Source organism: Schistocerca nitens, chromosome 8 (genome assembly GCF_023898315.1).
Source record: "Schistocerca nitens isolate TAMUIC-IGC-003100 chromosome 8, iqSchNite1.1, whole genome shotgun sequence".
Lineage (NCBI taxonomy): Eukaryota > Metazoa > Arthropoda > Insecta > Orthoptera > Acrididae > Schistocerca > Schistocerca nitens.
Window position 1 is genome coordinate 47,371,768 of NC_064621.1, and position 19,101 is coordinate 47,390,868.

The 19,101-nt window shown below is 43.6% G+C and overlaps 1 protein-coding gene across 1 annotated transcript in view; it reads left to right on the forward strand.

Annotated features, from left to right (window-relative positions):
- LOC126199146 (ras-specific guanine nucleotide-releasing factor 2-like) overlaps window positions 1-19,101 on the forward strand; it is a 1,534,440-nt gene that overhangs the window by 688,559 nt on the left and 826,780 nt on the right. Inside the window, exon 7 of the mRNA XM_049935901.1 lies at window positions 13,246-13,439. Coding sequence (XP_049791858.1) covers window positions 13,246-13,439 — 194 coding nt within the window. The remainder of the gene's footprint in view (window positions 1-13,245; window positions 13,440-19,101) is intronic.

A 19,101-nucleotide genomic window follows, 5' to 3' on the forward strand; every position in this document is an offset into this window, starting at 1 on the left:
AGGTGTCCCGACAGGAAGACGTTCGAAGCAATTGCTCGGCGTCTTAGGGAGCACGGAACATTCCAGCCTATGACTCGCGACTGGGGAAGACCTAGAACGACAAGGACACCTGCAATGGACGAGGCAATTCGTAAAAATTTTCACAATCAACATGTGTGGGCTGACCAGAATCCGAACGCAATTGTGCAATCACGTCATCAACACAGATTTTCTGTGAACGTTTGGGCAGCCATTGTTGGTGATGTCTTGGGACCCATGTTCTTGTACCTACGCTGAATGGAGCACGTTATCGTGATTTCATACGGGATACTCTACCTGTGCTGCTAGAACATGTGCCTTTACAAGTACTACACAACATGTGGTTCATGCACGATGGAGCTCCTGCACATTTCAGTCGAAGTGTTCGTACGCTTCTCAACAACACATTCGGTGACCGATGGATTGGTAGAGGCGGACCAATTCCATGGCCTCGACGCTCTCCTGACCTCAACCCTCTTGACTTTCATTTATGGGGGCATTTGAAAGCTCTTGTCTACGCAACCCCGGTACCAAATGTAGAGACTCTTCGTGCTTGTATTGTGGACGGCTGTGATACAATACGCCATTCTCCAGGGCTGCATCAGCGCATCAGGGATTCCATGCGACGGAGGGGGGATGCATGTATCCTCGATAACGGAGGACATTTTGAACATTTCCTGTAACAAAGTGTTTGAAATCACGCTGGTACGTTCTGCTGCTGTGTGTTTCCATTCCATGATTAATGTGATTTGAAGAGAAGTAATAAAATGAGCTCTAACATGGAAAGTAAGCGTTTCCGGACACATGTCCACATAACATATTTTATTTCTTTGTGTGTGAGAAATGATTCCTGAAAGTTTGGCCGTACCTTTTTGTAACACCCTGTATAAGCGCGAGCAAATGTCATTTCAACTAAAGAGCAAGAGTTAAACCTTGTTCAAAAAAAGTGATGCAATATTTTTCATAATTACGCATCCTGTGAGTGTGCATTGCTGACTGCACGTTTGTAGCTGTGACTAGCACTGACAGAAATTCCCACCATAATGCCTCAGGCCGATGGGTTCTGTTCGAGCCTATAGCCGGTGTGGAGTCTTCTGACAGAGTATAATTTTAATTAATATTGTGTTTATACTGGTTGCTGGTGAGGAGGAAAGTTAGTTATTAGTATTTTATTAATGATCTCATTCATAAGCAGCCATATCAGAGTCATCACAGTCGCTCAAGAAAGTTATAATTAAGCTTTACTTGTTTAATCAGAATCGGACGATGACTCTCCTTGTCCGCAGTCTCGATGATTCGAAGCGATCTACAATCCTGTGTAAACAAAATGTCCTGGTTTTCTTGCGTTGCGTAGTCAGTCGGAAAACCTCAGAGCAAGCAGAAAGTTTGCTTTGATAGAGTTTAATCATCCGATGAAATAATGGAGCTCTTGCATCTAATAATTGCAGGTTCGTTTCCAATTCATCGGAAGTTTGCTTCTGATTACCAACGAAACGACACCTCCGTGCAAATTTCCAATTAGAGAATACATATATATTGAAATTCCTTACACACCTTTGGTGTAAATGCTCAGTATATATCTCTTTCTTCCAGTTATCTCGATAGCAAAATTACAATTATTTAATGCGGTTATTCGGCACGGAGAAGATCCTAGAAGTCCTCTCAACACACCAGAGAGAATATTACAAAGAGTAATTATGCGCTCATGGAATAGTAATAGTACTGTACTACTTTGCGCATCGATTCTGCGAGTATATAGATGGTCAAGTAGGAAACTTAATTCACTCATAGAATTGTGCAGAGATGATTAGTAGAATATAAAGAGATATTACAAGAGCACGCAGCAAGCTTACCGAAAACGCGGAGAGGTATGTACGTATGTGCAAGTCAGTGAATTGCAAGCAAGGGAGAAGACAAAGATGTGTCTGTCTATATGTGCAGCAACAAGAATTTGCCGTCAGACAATCGCACGTAGACAACGTACAATTTCTGTTAATGTAAAGTTGCGCAAGGTACAGCTACCTTTCAACTGCTGTGCAGTTCGATAAAAATCTTAATGTACTGCATTAAGAGACTGATAAACTTAATTAGGCTCCGCGCTTCTCGATCGAGCACTCTTATCGTTGCCGTTGGCGTGTGTTGCTCTCTGACCTCAACAGACTACTTGGATACACACCATCATGTGCTGTGGTATTCTGTTGCCTGTTATCAAAAAAAGCAAAACACAGTAATACAGAGAAATGAAACAGTCTACGGATAAATCAAAAGTAGACTGGAAGATTTTCGAACAGGAAACAAACAAAACAGTGAAGCGAATGAAACTGAGTTCCCTTGTATCAGCTGTGACAGAAATTACGACACAGTGAAATCATTAGCGACAAAATTCAATAACTTCTTCTGTAGAGTGGCGACAAACAATGGGGCAAACAAATTCAAGCTAATTAGATTTACTACAGCAACCTCTGTCCACATCACTGGTTGAGATCGTTATTCACTAGAAACTGATCATGCTTCTGGCTGTGACAGAGTTTTCAGCGAAATGTTAAAATCTTCGTGCCAAGTTGGTAGGGTTATGCTAGAGCTTTGTTTCCAGTAAGTTACTGACTCCACGCGTATTACATGACGGACTGAAACATTCAGTAGCGGCACGCATACACAGAAATAGAGACAGAAAAGCCATCATCCAATTAAAAACCGATTTCATAGCTTCCATCCCTCCAAAAAGAGGCATATAACGTTTACGATTCATTTTTAAGTGCATCTCAGTCTGTATATTCCTATCTGTGAATACAGTCCTCTTGCGCTGATCATTGCAAGGAGAAATACAGCCACGTTGAATTCGGCTGGCCGATATTTCACTGCTCAGGGAAACCTTCCCAACACTCATCAGTGATTTCCCTCCGATTAAGAATCGTCCACAATAAGGAGACAAGCCTTACCAACATTTATCGGTGATCACCCCTTACTGTGATTCATGCACAACCGGAAATCTTGTTACGGCTAGGTATTCCAGTGAACAGACCATGCACACCACGATTGCGTCAACAAAGCGTATAAACAAAAATGTAAATCACATGTTGATTTTTTTAGTTACGTCATTGCGAAACGTATGTGAACGTAACTAAAATGAAGTTCCCGGGATACTTACTCCATAACTGTGACAGGCCAAGAGTTTCCCATCTCGTCATGGTAAATGTCCGGAGTTATTTGTTATGTAACGCCTCATCCACTTACTGTAGCAGTAGGTTAGTAATTCACAGTCACGCAGTGTGTTGGTGATGTTGGATTTAGGCGTAATGGCTACAATTACCAGAATGAGCTTTGGGTCGCGAATGATGGCCGTCACAATAGCGCAAATTCTCCATCAGATAATATTGAGCGGCACAGCCAGATATCTGATAGAAGACTAACTCAAGTTCACTTCATTATCAAGCTAATGCACATCGAATATTGCACAGTCTGATAACTGACTATGCCCAGCTCCTCTTGATGTAATGATTTTCGAACGTTTCCAGTTGATGTATCCTCCTGACATTTTGCGTAAACTAATTCCTCCATGGTTACAAGTGTGTGCTTAGCACTGATGCATTACCAGTTATAGCGCGGGAAAGTAAATATGAAGCAAAATTAAGTTATAATGCTTTTCATGTTAACTATGTGGCTTTTTAGTGAGTTTTATATTGATTAGTGAGAAGGTATTTGTGTCTCTTTAGTGAATTTTAGATTTTTTGTGGTCAAGTAGAAATACAACACGTCTCTTTTTATGAATATTTTCGGTTTAACATCTGCCGACACATCCAGTTTATATGAGAACATATTGAACGCAGCATTTACCTGTCCATTCTTCTTTGCATCTTAAATGTTTATCTAGGGTTTTCTCGTTTTACTGTTCAAAATATGGCAGATTATATTTGATATTCTCTCTCTGCTTTGAACACAACGAAATATTTACCTCTTTGCGCTAAAATAAAAATAGACGTAATATTTCATCCAAGTCTGCTTCGCAAACTTACATAATATATGTGTTTAATCTAAGTTAATAACAAAGATATACACTGATGAGGCAAAACATTACGACAATCTAATTAGTAACTTGACTGTCCGCTTTTGAAACGAAATACATCACACATTCTGCGTATCAGGGATCCGACAGTTTGTTGATAGGTTTCTGGACTCTGATTTGCGTACGCGGTGATGGCTCCGGATGACCCAGACGAGTTCCATTGGATCTAGATCAGGTGAATATGGTCGCAGAGATATCAACGGGAACTTACTATAGTGCTCTTAAAACCACTGTAGCACGGTTCTGGTTCCGAGACATCGACAGTTACACTGCTGCAAGATGACGTCGCCGCCAGGGCAGACATCAAGCAAGAAGGGTTGCACGTGGTTCGCATCTGTCAGAGTGTCTTCGATTACCAGCACAGGTTCCAATGTCTCCGATAGCGTAATACTGCTCACACAAGCCTGCGTCCGTGGCGCGCTGCAGGTTTCGAACCAACGTTCACCTCGATGAAGGCGTTTGTGAAGACGACCAGCGACGTAGTGTAGCAGAAGTGTGATTCACCCCAAGATCCGACACGTTTCCATTGATCGACGGCCGAATCCCGATGGTCCCGTGTCCACTGCAACAGTAATTGACGCGTGGGTGCGGTCTGCTGCAGAGCTCCATGTTCAACAATGTACGATGAACGGTGTGCTCCGAAACACGTGTGCGTGCACCAGCATTGTGCTCTTTAGCCAGAAATACCACAGATTACCATGTATCCTACTTTACAGAGCAGACGAGCCTCCGTTCTGTGAAGAGACGTGGATGTCCAACCAATTACCGCCTAGTGGTGGTTTCACTGTCCTACCACTTTCGGTAGATTTTTACGACAGTAGCACGTGAACATACCACCAGTGTTAGTACATGAAATTGCAACATAAAAGTAATAACAGATAAAAATAAAATGTTTATGAACCCGAAAAAGGCAATCCAGAACTTTAAGTAACCGCAATCAACAATACAACAAGAATCAGCTTACTTTTTCAAGGGATTCCTCGACAGAATAGGAGTGTCCCATGAGGAAACTCTTCAGTTTCGATTTGAAAGCGCGTGAATTACTGCTAAGATTTTTGAATTCGAGTGGTAGCTTATTGAAAGTGGATGCAGCAGTATACTGCACACCTCTTTGCACAAGAGTTAGGGAAGTCCGATCCAAATGCAGGTTTGATTTTTGGCGAGTATTAACCGAGTGAAAGCTGCTTATTCGTGGGAATAAGCTAATATTGTTGACAAGAAATGACAGTAAGGAATATATATATTGAGAGGCCAATGTCAAAATACCCGGACTCGTGAACAGGGGTCGACAAAAGTTTCGTGAACTTACACGACTTATTGCCTGAACCGCCCGTTTCTGAGCCAAAAATATCCGTTTAGAATGGGAAGATTTACCCCAGAATATAATACCATACGACATAAGCGAATGAAAAATAAGCTAAATAGACTAATTTTCGTGTCGAAAGACCACTCAATTCACATACCGTTCGAACAGTAAAAATGGCAGCATTAAGTCTTTGAACGAGATCCTGAACGTGGGCTTTCCACGACAGTTTACTATCTATCTGAACACCTAGAAATCTGAACTCTTCAGTTTCACTAATCATACGCCCATTCCGTGAAATTAAAACGTCGGGTTTTGTTGAATTGTGTGTTATAAACTGTAAAAACTGAGTGTTACCGTGATTTAGCGTTAGTTTATTTTCTACAAGCCATGAACTTAAGTCATGAACTGCACTATTGCACACAACATCCTTTACTACCAAGCTAGTGAATTAACCCCAGGGAGTCACAATCCACTTAGTAGAACAATAGCTTACGGACCTATCAATCAAAGGTGAACAATAGCTTTGCCCTTGAATGCGTGCCTGCCCCTGATATAGGGCAACATGTGGTGGGGTGGGTTGTGCTCTCACTATCTTTTAAACAATCTGTCCACCTACCTGGATAGGCTTGAAGTTGTCTGCCGCTTCACTTTGCGATGGTAGATCCTGGTTTAGCCGACAAAAGCAATGTTGATGAAAATTAGACTAAATATCTACTACGCAAAGGCCACGTAACTCCAATCCATGGGTAGGAGCTGGAACGGACAGATACTACACTATTTACAGTACTTTTTCATACGTAAAGGATAACTGGAGTGTATAAATAAAATCCGTTGGCAAGTTTGAGTTCCAGCTTCATTGGTAAAGATACACTGGGTTACAGGATTGCCCTGGAATTACAACAGAACTGGCGATTAATTTTCATCTGACTTGTTAGACTTCCTTTTTCTAGAACTGTCATCAGTGACGAGTGTTGAGTAATACATACGGTACATTCATCTAGATGGTACGTTAAACTTAACTTCTTTTGTCAAACAAAAACAGATATGGAAAAAGTTAATGATTTTAGGCGTAAATGGAAAGATAGCTTATTATTAATATACACAGCGAGAGTATAATTCTCTCTTGCCAGATTTTTTCATTAACATTGCAAGAACAAGGTTGTGCAGTAGTTCTTAATCATGCACCTGCGATTCACATTGTAATCCGATCGTGTATTTCCGTCATTGTCAGATTGCTTCTGCTGCAACAGTGGTGGGTTCTCACCTTTGGTTTGATGGTCATCTCTTTGATAAGTTTCTCTGTGTTTTGGCAAACATAGCAAACTGTAACGTGGCGTCTAGACGGATGTGTCGTATGCATTACTCAAAATTTTCACTGAGAAGACTTCTCTGAAGGACAAATGTTTAACGAGTCAAAGGAAAACAGAGCGCCAATTCTGATGTAATTCCAGGGGAATCCTGCTGTCTGGTGTATAACAATGAATAGCTGGTTCTCAGTCTTACCAAGGGATTTTATTTCTTCACATTGGTTGTCTTTGACATTTGGAAAAATACAGTAAGTAGCGCACCATCTTTCTGTTCCTATTCTTGCACAGAGTGAGCGAGTGAATCTTCTATAATTCATCAGTGATGTTAAAACTGACGACTGACTGACATGCGAGTAATCAAACGGTCCTTATCAGAGCCAACTTTAACTATCATATCTATAAATATTGAAGGCATATCACCAGCCAAAGAACATCTGTTATCCAACCTATGCCGTGACAAGTATGGAAGTGCTATATTTGTAAGACCAGGGCTTCAGATAATCAGTGCTCACTGCACCGTAGAAAATAACATCGATCTCAGTGGAGCTGAGTAACCTCTAAGCCCCCTTCGGCTGCATTTTCCTTCATACCACCCAGGAGATTCCATAACAGCAAGACGTCTGTAGTAATCGGTGACTTTAACAGCCATAGTCATTTGTGGGGATACTCTGAAGATGACGAAAATGGGGAGGCAGTCCTCTCATGGGCTGAATCCTGCCAGTTGTCTCTTATACATGACAGCAAGCTACCCCCCTTCCTTCAACAGTGGCAGGTGGCAACGTGGATTTAACCCTGACCTCCTCTTTGTGAGTGAAGACATCACACAGCTTTGCTCCAAATCAATGTGCTCGCCCATCCCAAAGACGCAACACAGGCCACTACTGTGTCAAGTTCTTCCAGCAATAATGCCACAGGAGGTGAATTTCAAACGGAGATACAATTTCAAGAAAGCTGATTTGAAAAAATTTGCTAAGATGCTGGACAAGGAGATTAAGTCTGTGCGACCTATTCCTGAAGAGTATGACAGCTTTGTTCAAACTGTCAAACATTGCTCCCGGGCATCAATTCCAAGAGGGTGTAGGACAATGTATCTGCAGGGTGACACCTGAATCAGCTGCTCTGCTGGACGGATACTATCGACTATATGAAGAAAACCCTTATAGCGAGGAGGCTTATCTGGCTGCGCAAAATACTCTCTCCTCAATCTCTGAGGCGAAGAGAGAACAGTGGATTAAACTGATGACAGAATGTGAGATGAGTAGAAGTAGTCAAAAGGCCTGGAGATTGTTACGACACGTTAACAATGATCCCTCCCAACCCAATACGCATACAAATGTGAAGGCAGACCAGATCGCACACCAGCTTTTGAAAAATGGTAAACCTGATCATACCAGTAAAATCGGGAGACGAACCCTGGAAAGGGAGCCAGAACAAGAGGGAAACACTCTGTCTCGACCATTCAGTTTGAATGAGCTCGACTCAGTTCTAAATAAGTGCAAAGTCGGAAAAGCAGCAGGGGTAGATGACATAAGAAGTGAACAGATGAAGAACTTTGGTCCAGGCGCAAGGTGCTGGCTACTCGAGCTAATGAATAATTGTGTCAAGAGCGGCAAGATACCAAAATCTTGGCGGAAAGCAAAAATTATAGCTATACATAAACCAGGGAAAGACCAGGATGACCCCAAAAGCTATAGGCCAATCTCCCTCCTATGCCACCTGTATAAGGTATTGGAAAGGTTGATCCTCCAAAGAATTACAGATATGATAGAACCATTACTGATCCCTCAACAGGCAGGATTCAGACAAGGGAAGAGCTGCACAGCACAGGTGTTGAATTTGACACAGCATATAGAGGACGGCTTCCAAAGGCGGCAGATAACAGGAGCGGTGTTTATAGATCTTTCAGCCGCCTACTACACTGTCAACCACAGACTCTTGCTGCTGAAGCTATACAACCTCACCAAGGACTACAAACTAACCTGTCTAATTAGAAATCTTCTGCAGAACTGAAGATATATTGTGGAATATCAAGGACGAAGAAGCAGATGGAGGCAGCAGAAAAATGGGTTGCCACAGGGCAGTGTACTGGCACCCACCCTCTTCAATATATACACTAATGACCAGCCGTTACCAGAAGGAACACAAAGCTTCATATATGCAGATGACCGAGCAATCACAGCACAAGATCACAGCTTTGAGAGGGTGGAGCGGAAGCTAACTGATGCTCTGAAAGAATTAACTGCCTATTACAGGGACAATCAATTGAAAACAAATCATTCTAAGACCCAGACCTGTGCTTTCCACCTCCGAAACAGACAGGCTGATAGAACCTTGCAGATAGATTGGGAAGGAACCTCTTTAGAACATTGCAAGACTCCAAAATACCTCGGAGTCACTCTGGACCGTGCTCTATCATATAAGGAACACCGCTTAAAAACAAAGCAAAAAGTGGCTGCCAGGAACAATGTGGTTAGGAAGCTGACTGGAACAACATGGGGAGCACAGCCAGACACAGTGCGCACATCCGCATTAGCCCTCTGCTACTCTGCAGCTGAGTACGCTTGCCCAGTATGGTGCAGATCTACACATACAAAGAAAGTTGATGTTGCTCTGAATGAGACATGTCGTATCACTACGGGTTGTCTAAGAGCCACACCTGTGGAAAAACTGTACTGCTTATCCGGCATAGCCCCCCCCCCCCCCCCGGACATCCGAAGAGATACAGCAGCACGGAGTGAAATGAAGAAGGCATTAACATCCGAAGCCCATCCACTACATGGCCACCAACTGGCACAGCAAAGACTTGTGTCTAGAAAGAGCTTCCTTCACAGTACAGAACCACTCGCTGACACTCCACATCAACACCGGGAGAAGAGATGGCAGGTCAGATGCCAGCATCTGGAGGAGTGGCTGATCCCGCAAGAAGTTGTTCCCCCAGGCCACACAGAGAAATGGTCCACATGGAAATCACTCAACCACCTGCGTTCTTCTGTCACAAGATCCGAGAGTAATCTGGAGAGGTGGGGCTTCCAGGTGGACTCTCTCCAGTGTGACTGCGGAGCTGCCGTGCAGACATCAACACATGTACTACTACGCACATTACGTCCAACTGTGTGCACCATGGTGGACCTCGTAAACGCTACACAAAGTGCACTGGACGTTGCAAATTTTTGGGCATCCACTGTATAGATTAAAATTACCTTATGTTTGACCACACAATCTGTGTCTAATCATTTATTTCATTCTTGACTAGTTTAATTTATAAACCATAATGTATGTATGTATGTAGTAATGTATCTAATATTGTTTTTAGTTCGCTTCTGACACGATAAATAAAATAAATGACGAATAGTTGGCAGGGTTCTGCAAGTAGTCAATATGTTCACACCTTCAAAATTACGAAAGTGTATTATTGGGTCAGTTCTACTCTGCAACAAAAATGCAGTGTTATTCTGTTAGAAAAACAAATTTGATGCATGTTTATTTATGGATAAAAATCTTACGAAAACATGATAGTCATTACTTTAAGAAAAGCTTGAGATTACTCATTAAGGTTAAAATCAAACTCATCTTGCAGTAGGTATTGCGACAGAATCCTTAAATCTTATTAAGCAAGGAATAGGAGACCAGAGAGATCAATACCTCACTGAAAACCTCACTGTGTTTGTTTGCAGTAACACGAGAAAAGAAATTTCACGTTTCATTTCTAATTTAACCTATTCTCTTTTTCCGGGCGGGAAGGAGCGCCTGGTCCTCGGCACGAATGCGCCCGGCGGATTTGTGTCGAGGTCCGGTGAACCGGCCAGTCTGTAGATGGTTTTTAGGCGATTTTCCATCTGCCTCGGCGAATGCGGGCTGGTTCCCCTTATTCTGCCTCAGCTACACTATGTCGGCGATTGCTGCGCAAACAAGTTCTCCACGTACGCGTACACCACCATTACTCTACCACCCAAACATAGGGGTTACACTCGTCTGGTGTGAGACGTTCCCTGGGGGGCCACTGGGGGCCGAACCGCACAATAACCCTGGGTTCGGTGTGGGGCGGCGGAGGGGTGAAGTGCCGTAGTCGTCGTGGGGTTGTGGACCACTGTGACTGCAGCGGGGACGGAGCCTCTCCGTCGTTTCTAGGTCCCCGGTTAACATACAACATACAATACAATATTCTCTTTTAACAAGTTATTGATAAGTTTAAAAAAATTACCGTACTGGAGGGAAAAAATTAAATAAAATCTATATACAGCTTTGGCTATATCGACGTAGCCAAGAAAGTTTCATATGGCAGAATTCTCTCTTTTTTTATTTCATGTCATTTGCGAAGGTCTCGATATCTCGAATGGTTTAGGGGATATGGAGTATATTTCAAACTTGCGAGAATTCGATCGGAAGTGAACGTGTTACATAAAATCCATTTTCTCTAGATTGCAGACAAGTCTACAGACAAATTCAATATGTTACATAATTTCTTACATATCAACATATGGTGTAAAATGAGCCAAAGACAAAATCATAGCGAACCCTATTATTCACTGAAAACTTTTCGAATTTCGCACGATGTCTGACTTTAATGTATTACAGTGAGTGTCGCCATTGTTGAGACAACGGGCATTTCACAACGAAGGTCATATAGAACTATAAGTAATGTGAAAATCAAATTTTTTGTAATGAGTAGTTTCTGTAAACTCTTTTGAGAAAGAATGGCACGCACCACGGTTCTGTCGGCGCAGTACTTCGCCAACCAGCGCGCCGAAAGCGAATAAGAACGCCTCGTTCGTTCCAGCTGTGCGGCAACCGCGAGCCAGGTGCCATTGCGTGCTGCCTTAGTAGGTGACAGAGGGTCGAACCGCGTCATGGTGGGTGCCCTTCAGCGTCTGCTCTGGACGGCTCACCGTTAACAAACATGGGACGTAATAAGACAAAAATAGTCAACATGAACAAAGACTCGTAATATTAACACCCTTCATTTGTTCACTTCTCGATGTCTACAATAGGTGATGTGAACTAAAATACTGAATGTGCTTTCTCTAATCAAAATGAACGATAGTAGGGATGTGAGTACACGGAAGGTATATGACCCAGAACCCCGGAATGACTCTTCACCGTGCTTCGAGAACATTGGAAACTACACTACTGGCCATTAAAATTGCTACACCAAGAGGAAATGCAGATGATAAACGGGTATTCATTGGACAAATATATTATACTAGAAATGACATGTGATTACATTTTCACGCAATTTTGGTGCATAGATCCTGACAAATCAGTATTCAGAACAACCACCTCTGGCCGTAATAACGGCCTTGATACGCCTGGGCATTGAGTCAAACAGAGCTCGGATGGCGTGTACAGGTACAGCTGCCCATGCAGCTTCGACACGATACCACAGTTCATCTAGAATAGTGACTGGCGTATTGTGACGAGCCAGTTGCTCGGCCACCATTGACCAGACGTTTTCAATTGCTGAGAGATCTGGAGGATGTGCTGGCCAGGGCAGCAGTCGAACATTTTCTGTTTCCAGAAAGGCCCGTACAGGACCTGCAACATGCGGTCGTGCATTATCCTGCTTAAATGTAGGGTTTCGCAGGGATCGAATGAAGGGTACAGCCACAGGTCGTAACACATCTGAAATGTAACGTCCACTGTTCAAAGTGCTGTCAATGAGGTGACCGAGACGTGTAACCAATGGCACCCGATACCATCACGCCGGGTGATACGCCAGTATGGCGATGACGTATACACGCTTCCAATGTGCGTTCACCGCGATGTCGCCAAACACGGATGAGACCATCATGATGCTGTAAACAGAACCTGGATTCATCCGAAAAAATGACGTTTTGCCATTCGTGCACCCAGGTTCGTCGTTGAGTACACCATCGCAGGCGCTCCTGTCTGTGATGCAGCGTCATAAGTAACCGCAGCTACGGTCTCCGAGCTGATAGTCCATGCTGCTGAAAACGTCGTCGAACTGTTCGTGCAGATGGTTCTTGTCTTGCAAACGTCCCCATCTGTTGACTCAGGGATCGAGACGTGGCTGCACGATCCGTTACAGCCATGCGGATAAGATGCCTGGCGTCTCGACTGCTAGTGATACGAGGCCGTTGGGATCCAGCACGTTCCGTATTACCCTCCTGAACCCACCATATTCTGCTAACAGTCATTGGATCTCGACCAACTCAATCGCAATCACAATTGCGATAAGCTACAATCCGACCTTTATCAAAGTCGGAAACGTGATGGTACGCATGTCTCCTCCTTAAACGAGGCATCACAACAACGTTTCACCAGGCAACGCTGGTCAAGTACTGTTTGTGTATGAGAAATCGGTTGGAAACTTTCCTCATGTCAGCACGTTGTAGGTGCCGCCACCGGCGCCAACCTTGTGTGAATGCTCTGAAAAACTCATCATTTCCTGTTGGTTAAATTTCGCGTCTGGAGCACGTCACCTCCGTGGTGTAGCAATTTTGATGGCCAGTGGTGTCATTCCTTGTTCAGTGTCAGGACGTGGTGAAAAGGGTAAGTTTAATACGTTAGCAAGCTGTTTGTGTGTTGCGCAGGCGACCTGTTCGACATGCTGCTGCCGATGCTGAGCATCTACCAGGAGTACGTGCGCAACCACCACTACAGCCTGCAAGTGCTGACCGAGTGCAAGCAGTCGGCGCCGTTCGCACAGCTGCTGGCGCGCCTCGAGAACAAGCCGGCGTGCCAGGGCCGCTCGCTCGAGACCTTCCTCACCTACCCCATGCACCAGGTGAGTGGCGGGCGCTCGCACAGCGCATGCTGCACGTCATGTAATCCGAGCACCAGCTCACAGAGTACACTCAGGCGCACTGACTGAAATGAAGCAGCACGCGGATACTACTTATCGGACAATGTACCACCGACACAGCAGGTGAACTGAACAATGGCAACACCATCAGTACAACACATTACCGTGGGCAATAGGGTGTATGGCTTTCGTGCGCACCTTATACCATTCTTCTTGCAAAATAGTGGCAAGCTGAGATAACGATGATTTAGGCGGACAGCGTTCGTGCACACTGTAGTGGCCTGGGTGTGGTGTGCGTACTGTTAAGACCTTCGGTACACACACCATCAGATTATTGTCGCTCTAACGAAGTAGGCGAGTGTCAGAAATATGTCTCGTGGTCCTATAGTGGCGTGTTTATCTTCTGCCGTTAGGTCAGACGATAGAAATGCCACTGGCACGCTTAGAGTAGCAGATTGACGGTGACCTACTTTAAACAGAACTTGATTAATTTTCACACACATTTATTAAAATAATAACAAGTATAAAAATTACTTAACTTGGTTTTGGATGCTATTTACAATTGACTATCTGAAGTTCCTTTGGTATTGGTACGTTAATCTTATTCTCACATATATCTCTGATACTTCACAAAACTGTCTATACATTTATCTTCATGGCTATGTACAGGAATATGGTAATCTTATTAGGCGCAGACTGAAACTTGACTATAGACTGGTACAGACTAATGCAGACTGGTACAGACTGGTGCAGACAAATGCAGACTGAGTAATTGGAGGTCTCTACACTCGTTATAATACCTCACGCGTTCATGTATCACTGCGCGAGTGTGATCTGTGAGGAGAAAAGGTTCTACGTTGGCAGCAAACTCATTGGCTGCGTTACATATTAATAAGCCGGTCGGCGGAAGCAGAATTTGGTCCGTCTCTATGGCAGCGCCACCTCGTAGTGCGGAGACGGACGAGCTCTGCGCCTGCGCTGTGGTGCTTAGCGACGCGCGCTCTAGTGGGAAAGTTGTGTACGCGCTGACTACGTGGAACTATGTACACAACACTGGGGAAATGCAACAACTCATCCTCATGCTCACGAAACCAGGTCCCTGTCGTCCTAGAACGCGGCATCACCATTGGGAAACAAACATTGTACCAAAGGATGTACCTGATCAGTACCAAAAGTTCACACAATCTTTGTCAGTAGGCCTAATGCGACTTTGCAGAATGCCCATATGGCCCATGAAATACCATCACCCGCTGGTCAGATCATCGCTGAACCCCCAGTATGATTCATTCTCGGGAAGTAAACTCGGCCGTAATTTGGAAGCAGTGTGAAACAGGACTCATCTGATGCAGATAACTTTCTTCCATTGCTCCATAGTTCACGAATGCCAGCTCGTCCTGAAGTTCCCTGCAATGGAGATCCCTTTGTGTTGTTTCGGTGCTGACAGGGTTCGCGAGTGCGATGTTCGGTTCTGCAGTGCCCTTTGCTGCTGCTATCCTCTTGTTTTTCGTCACACTCCTCTTCAATAACCATCTGTCACGATCACTCAATACACACTTCGGTGCGCATTGTGACTTAATGGATAATGTATTTCCGATTTCCCTATACGTGACGTAAATGTTCAGTATAGTGCCTCTCGAAACATCGAATACTTTGGCTACCTTCGTTGCGGCATTAAAAAATTTAGTTTTCATCAGGTAAAAGTGGTATTCATTGACAGGGTGGTGAGGGTGACGTTAGCCCTGCACTCTGAAGATGGTGGCTGTGGACGCTCCTGATAACTGTGCGTAAGTACTTTGGCTGAAGAAGGCAATGGAGAGGGCTTTATATGGAGAGAAACTAGTAGTTGGACTTGAGACCTATCCATGTTAATTCGAATCGACGTTAGTACCAGCCCCCACTAATAATGTAGGATACCAAGACACGAACACCAACAACTTGCTCATATCCGAATTCACCTAGGCCCGAAGTAATGCACTCATAACTAAGCAGAAGACTGTTCTCTTCATGCCCGACATTTACAACGTATTACGGACATTACACAGGTGGCGTTCATAGTCAAATATGACAGTGCAACTTGAAGGCTTGGCTGGAATTTGCGTTTATGTTCAAGCACCCATTTCTCGCGGTGTTTGCGTATTCTTGTGCAACCCTATAACTGGAATTAAATGCTTAAACTCCAGTTTCAGTCGAAACTGATCTGAAACATCAACACCAGTATGAACTGTCACCTAATGGGCACAAATATACTATAACATGGAACCCGACATCCTTTTATCATCTTGCGGAATTTCTTACCATCAATGAAAAACGTGATGTGTCAGTTCATGTGCCGCCAAAACTAGCCGTATGATAGAATAAAGACATTCCCGAGAGACAGCTGCGCTGATACTCTCTCTCTCATGTATATCGTAGCTGAAGTCCCTCGTCCATCAATAACATAGACATCCGTTCGATTACGATATTGGCGATAAATCACTGGAAACAGTAACTATCGTAAAACACTTAGGAGTGACCTCCCAGAGTCGCCTAAAACGGAGTGACCGTTTGAAAGTAATTGTAGGAAAAGCAGATGCCAAGCTGAGATTCGTTGAAAGCATCTTAAGGGAAGTGTAATTCATCCAACAAAGAAGTAACTTACAAACCACTTTTTCGATCAATATTTTGAGTACTGCTTTTTCAGTCTGGCGGCCATACTAGAGGGGATTTATTGCAGAGAAGACAACAGACCAGGCATTGCCTTCGTATTCATTTTGCCAATTTTCTATTGGAAACGAAAACGACAGATCATCTGTGTAGTGAAGTATCGAAGAAATTTCATTTCTATGTATTTGTGAAAATGCCTCTGAAATCAGGAATTCGTCGTACAAAGAAATATGCTTAATGTACAACTGTGTAAGTACAGTATCCAGATTAAGAAATAGAATCCCGGACAGTTCCTGTGCTCTAGGCGCAGACGTTTCGCGTGTCTGTAACGCGCTTTTGGAAATGTCTCTATGCCAATGTCTCTTGATAGCTCTGTCGACTGCTATCATTTTCACCTACAGCTGTTTGAACTTTGCAGTTGGAACTGTCAAAAGCGCTCCCAGACGTCGGGGATTCTTTTACCTCGGCTGTAGGAGCTGATCGGTGACGCTGCCCGCCAGTCACTGAGGTTCGACTGTCTATGGACTGCACTACCAACATACAATAATTTCCGGCTACAACTTTGGCCACAATATAAAAGCATTTGAGAACCAGCTTTCAGCCATTTTAATCAGAAAGGGAGAAATCGGATCACTGAAAGATGTTCAACTAATGCTGAAAGCTTAAACGCCCACGCCATCATTAAATGCAATATTGAGATTATGAACGAAACAGTTCTCTTCTCGTCGGCTGCTCTCCGCTCATTCCAGTGATTAAAAAACGAAAGCCATCAACGTAAAATAAATTCTCCTAGGTTTTCGTTTTACATCTCTTTACTTATCGAACGTCCCTCGTATACAGGGTGGTCCATTCATAGTGATCGGGCCGAATATCTCACGAAATAAGCATCAAACGAAAAAACTACAAAGAACGGAACTCTAGCTTGTAGGGGGAAACCAGATGGCGCTATGGTTGGCCCGCTAGATGGCGCTGCAATAGGTCAAACGGATATCAACTGCGTTTTTTTAAATAGAAACCCCCATTTTCTATTACATACTCGTGTAATAAGTAAAGAAATATGAATGTTTTAGTTGGACCACTTTTTTCGCTTTGTGATAGATGACGCTGATTGCGCTGTAGTAGTCACATGCGTATAAGTACGTGGTATCAGGTAACATTCCGCCAGTGCTTCGTGATACATTACCCGTGTTAAAATGGACCGTTTACCAATTGCGGAAAAGGTCGATATCGTGTTGATGTATGGCTATTGTGATCAAAATGCCCAACGGGCGTGTGCTATGTATGCTGCTCGGTATCCTGGACGTCATCATCCAAGTGTCCGGACCGTTCGCCGGATACTTACGTTATTTAAGGAAACAGGAAGTGTTCAGCCACATGTGAAACGTCAACCACGACCTGCAACAAATGATGATGCCCAAATTCGTGTTTTAGCTGCTGTCGCGGCTAATCCGCATATCAGTAGCAGACAAACTGCGCGAGAATACGGAATCTCGAAAACGTCGGTGCTGAGAACGCTACATCAACATCGATTCCACCCGTACCATATTTCTATGCACCAGGAATTGCATGGCGACGACTTTGAACGTCGTGTACAGTTCTGCCACTGGGCACAAGAGAAATTACGGGACGATTACAGAGTTTTTGCACGCGTTCTATTTAGCGACGAACCGAACGTAAACCGGCATAATACGCACTATTCGGCAACGGGAAATCCACGATGGCTTTTACAAGCGGAACATCAGCGACCTTGACGGGTTAATGTATGGTGCGGCATTATGGGATGAAGGATAAATGGCCCCCCATTTTATCGATGGCAGTGTAAAGGGTGCAATGTACGCTGATTTCCTACGTAATTTTCTACCGATGTTACTGCAAGATGTTTCACTGCATGACAGAATGGCGATGTACTTCCAACATGATGGATGTCCGGCACGTAGCTCGCGTGCCGGTTGAAGCGGTATTGAATAGCATATTTAATGACAGGTGGATTGGTCATCGAAGCACCATACCATGGCCCGCACGTTCACCGGATGTGACGTCCCCAGATATCTTTCTGTGGGGAAAGTTGAAGGATATTTGCTATCGTGATCCACCGACAACGCCTGACAACATGCGTCAGAGCATTGTCAATCTATGTGCGAATATTACGGAAGGCGAACTACTCGCTGTTGAAAGGAATGTCGTTACACGTATTGCCAAATGCATTGAGGTTGACGGATATCATTTTGAGCATTTATTGCATTATTGTGGTGTTTACAGGTAATCACGCTGTAACAGCATGCGTCCTCAGAAATGATAAGTTCACAAAGGTACATGTATCACATTGGAACAACCGAAATAAAATGTTCAAACGTACCTACGTTCTGTATTTTAATTTAAAAAACCTACCTGTTGCCAACTGTTCGTCTAAAATTGTGAGCCATATGTTTGTGACTATTTACGGAGCCATCTATCACAAAGCGAAGAAAGTGGTCCAACTAAAACATTCATATTTCTTTACGTACTACACGAATATGTAATAAAAATGGGGGTTCCTATTTTAAAAAACGCAGTTCACAAATCACTTATATTGAAGGACAAATAAATTAAGCCTGTTACAAAATTATGCAACTTACATCTGATGATTGTATTGTCCGAAAACGTGAAGAAATAGTGACACTTGACGGACTGGTAGTCTATCCGTTTCTGCTGAAATGAGGAACTTTCATCTGCTGCAATAAGATGACAGTGGATATGTATCCCCAGTAATTCGTGAGTACCACAGTGTCTGAAGTAACCGGAAGTTTGATATTTACTCTTACAATGGTTTAATGCAGTTCTTCAGATTCCTTTCTTTCTGCGGCCCACTTGCGAAGCACTGGGTCTACCTTACATGATGTGTTTCTTAGCAAAATTCCAAAAGCGGAGATGCTGGCCTTTACGACGTTATACAATCCTCGAAATATGGCCGAAGTACCCTGGCCATAGGAACTGCTCATTCCAAAAATTTTACGTAAAAGCT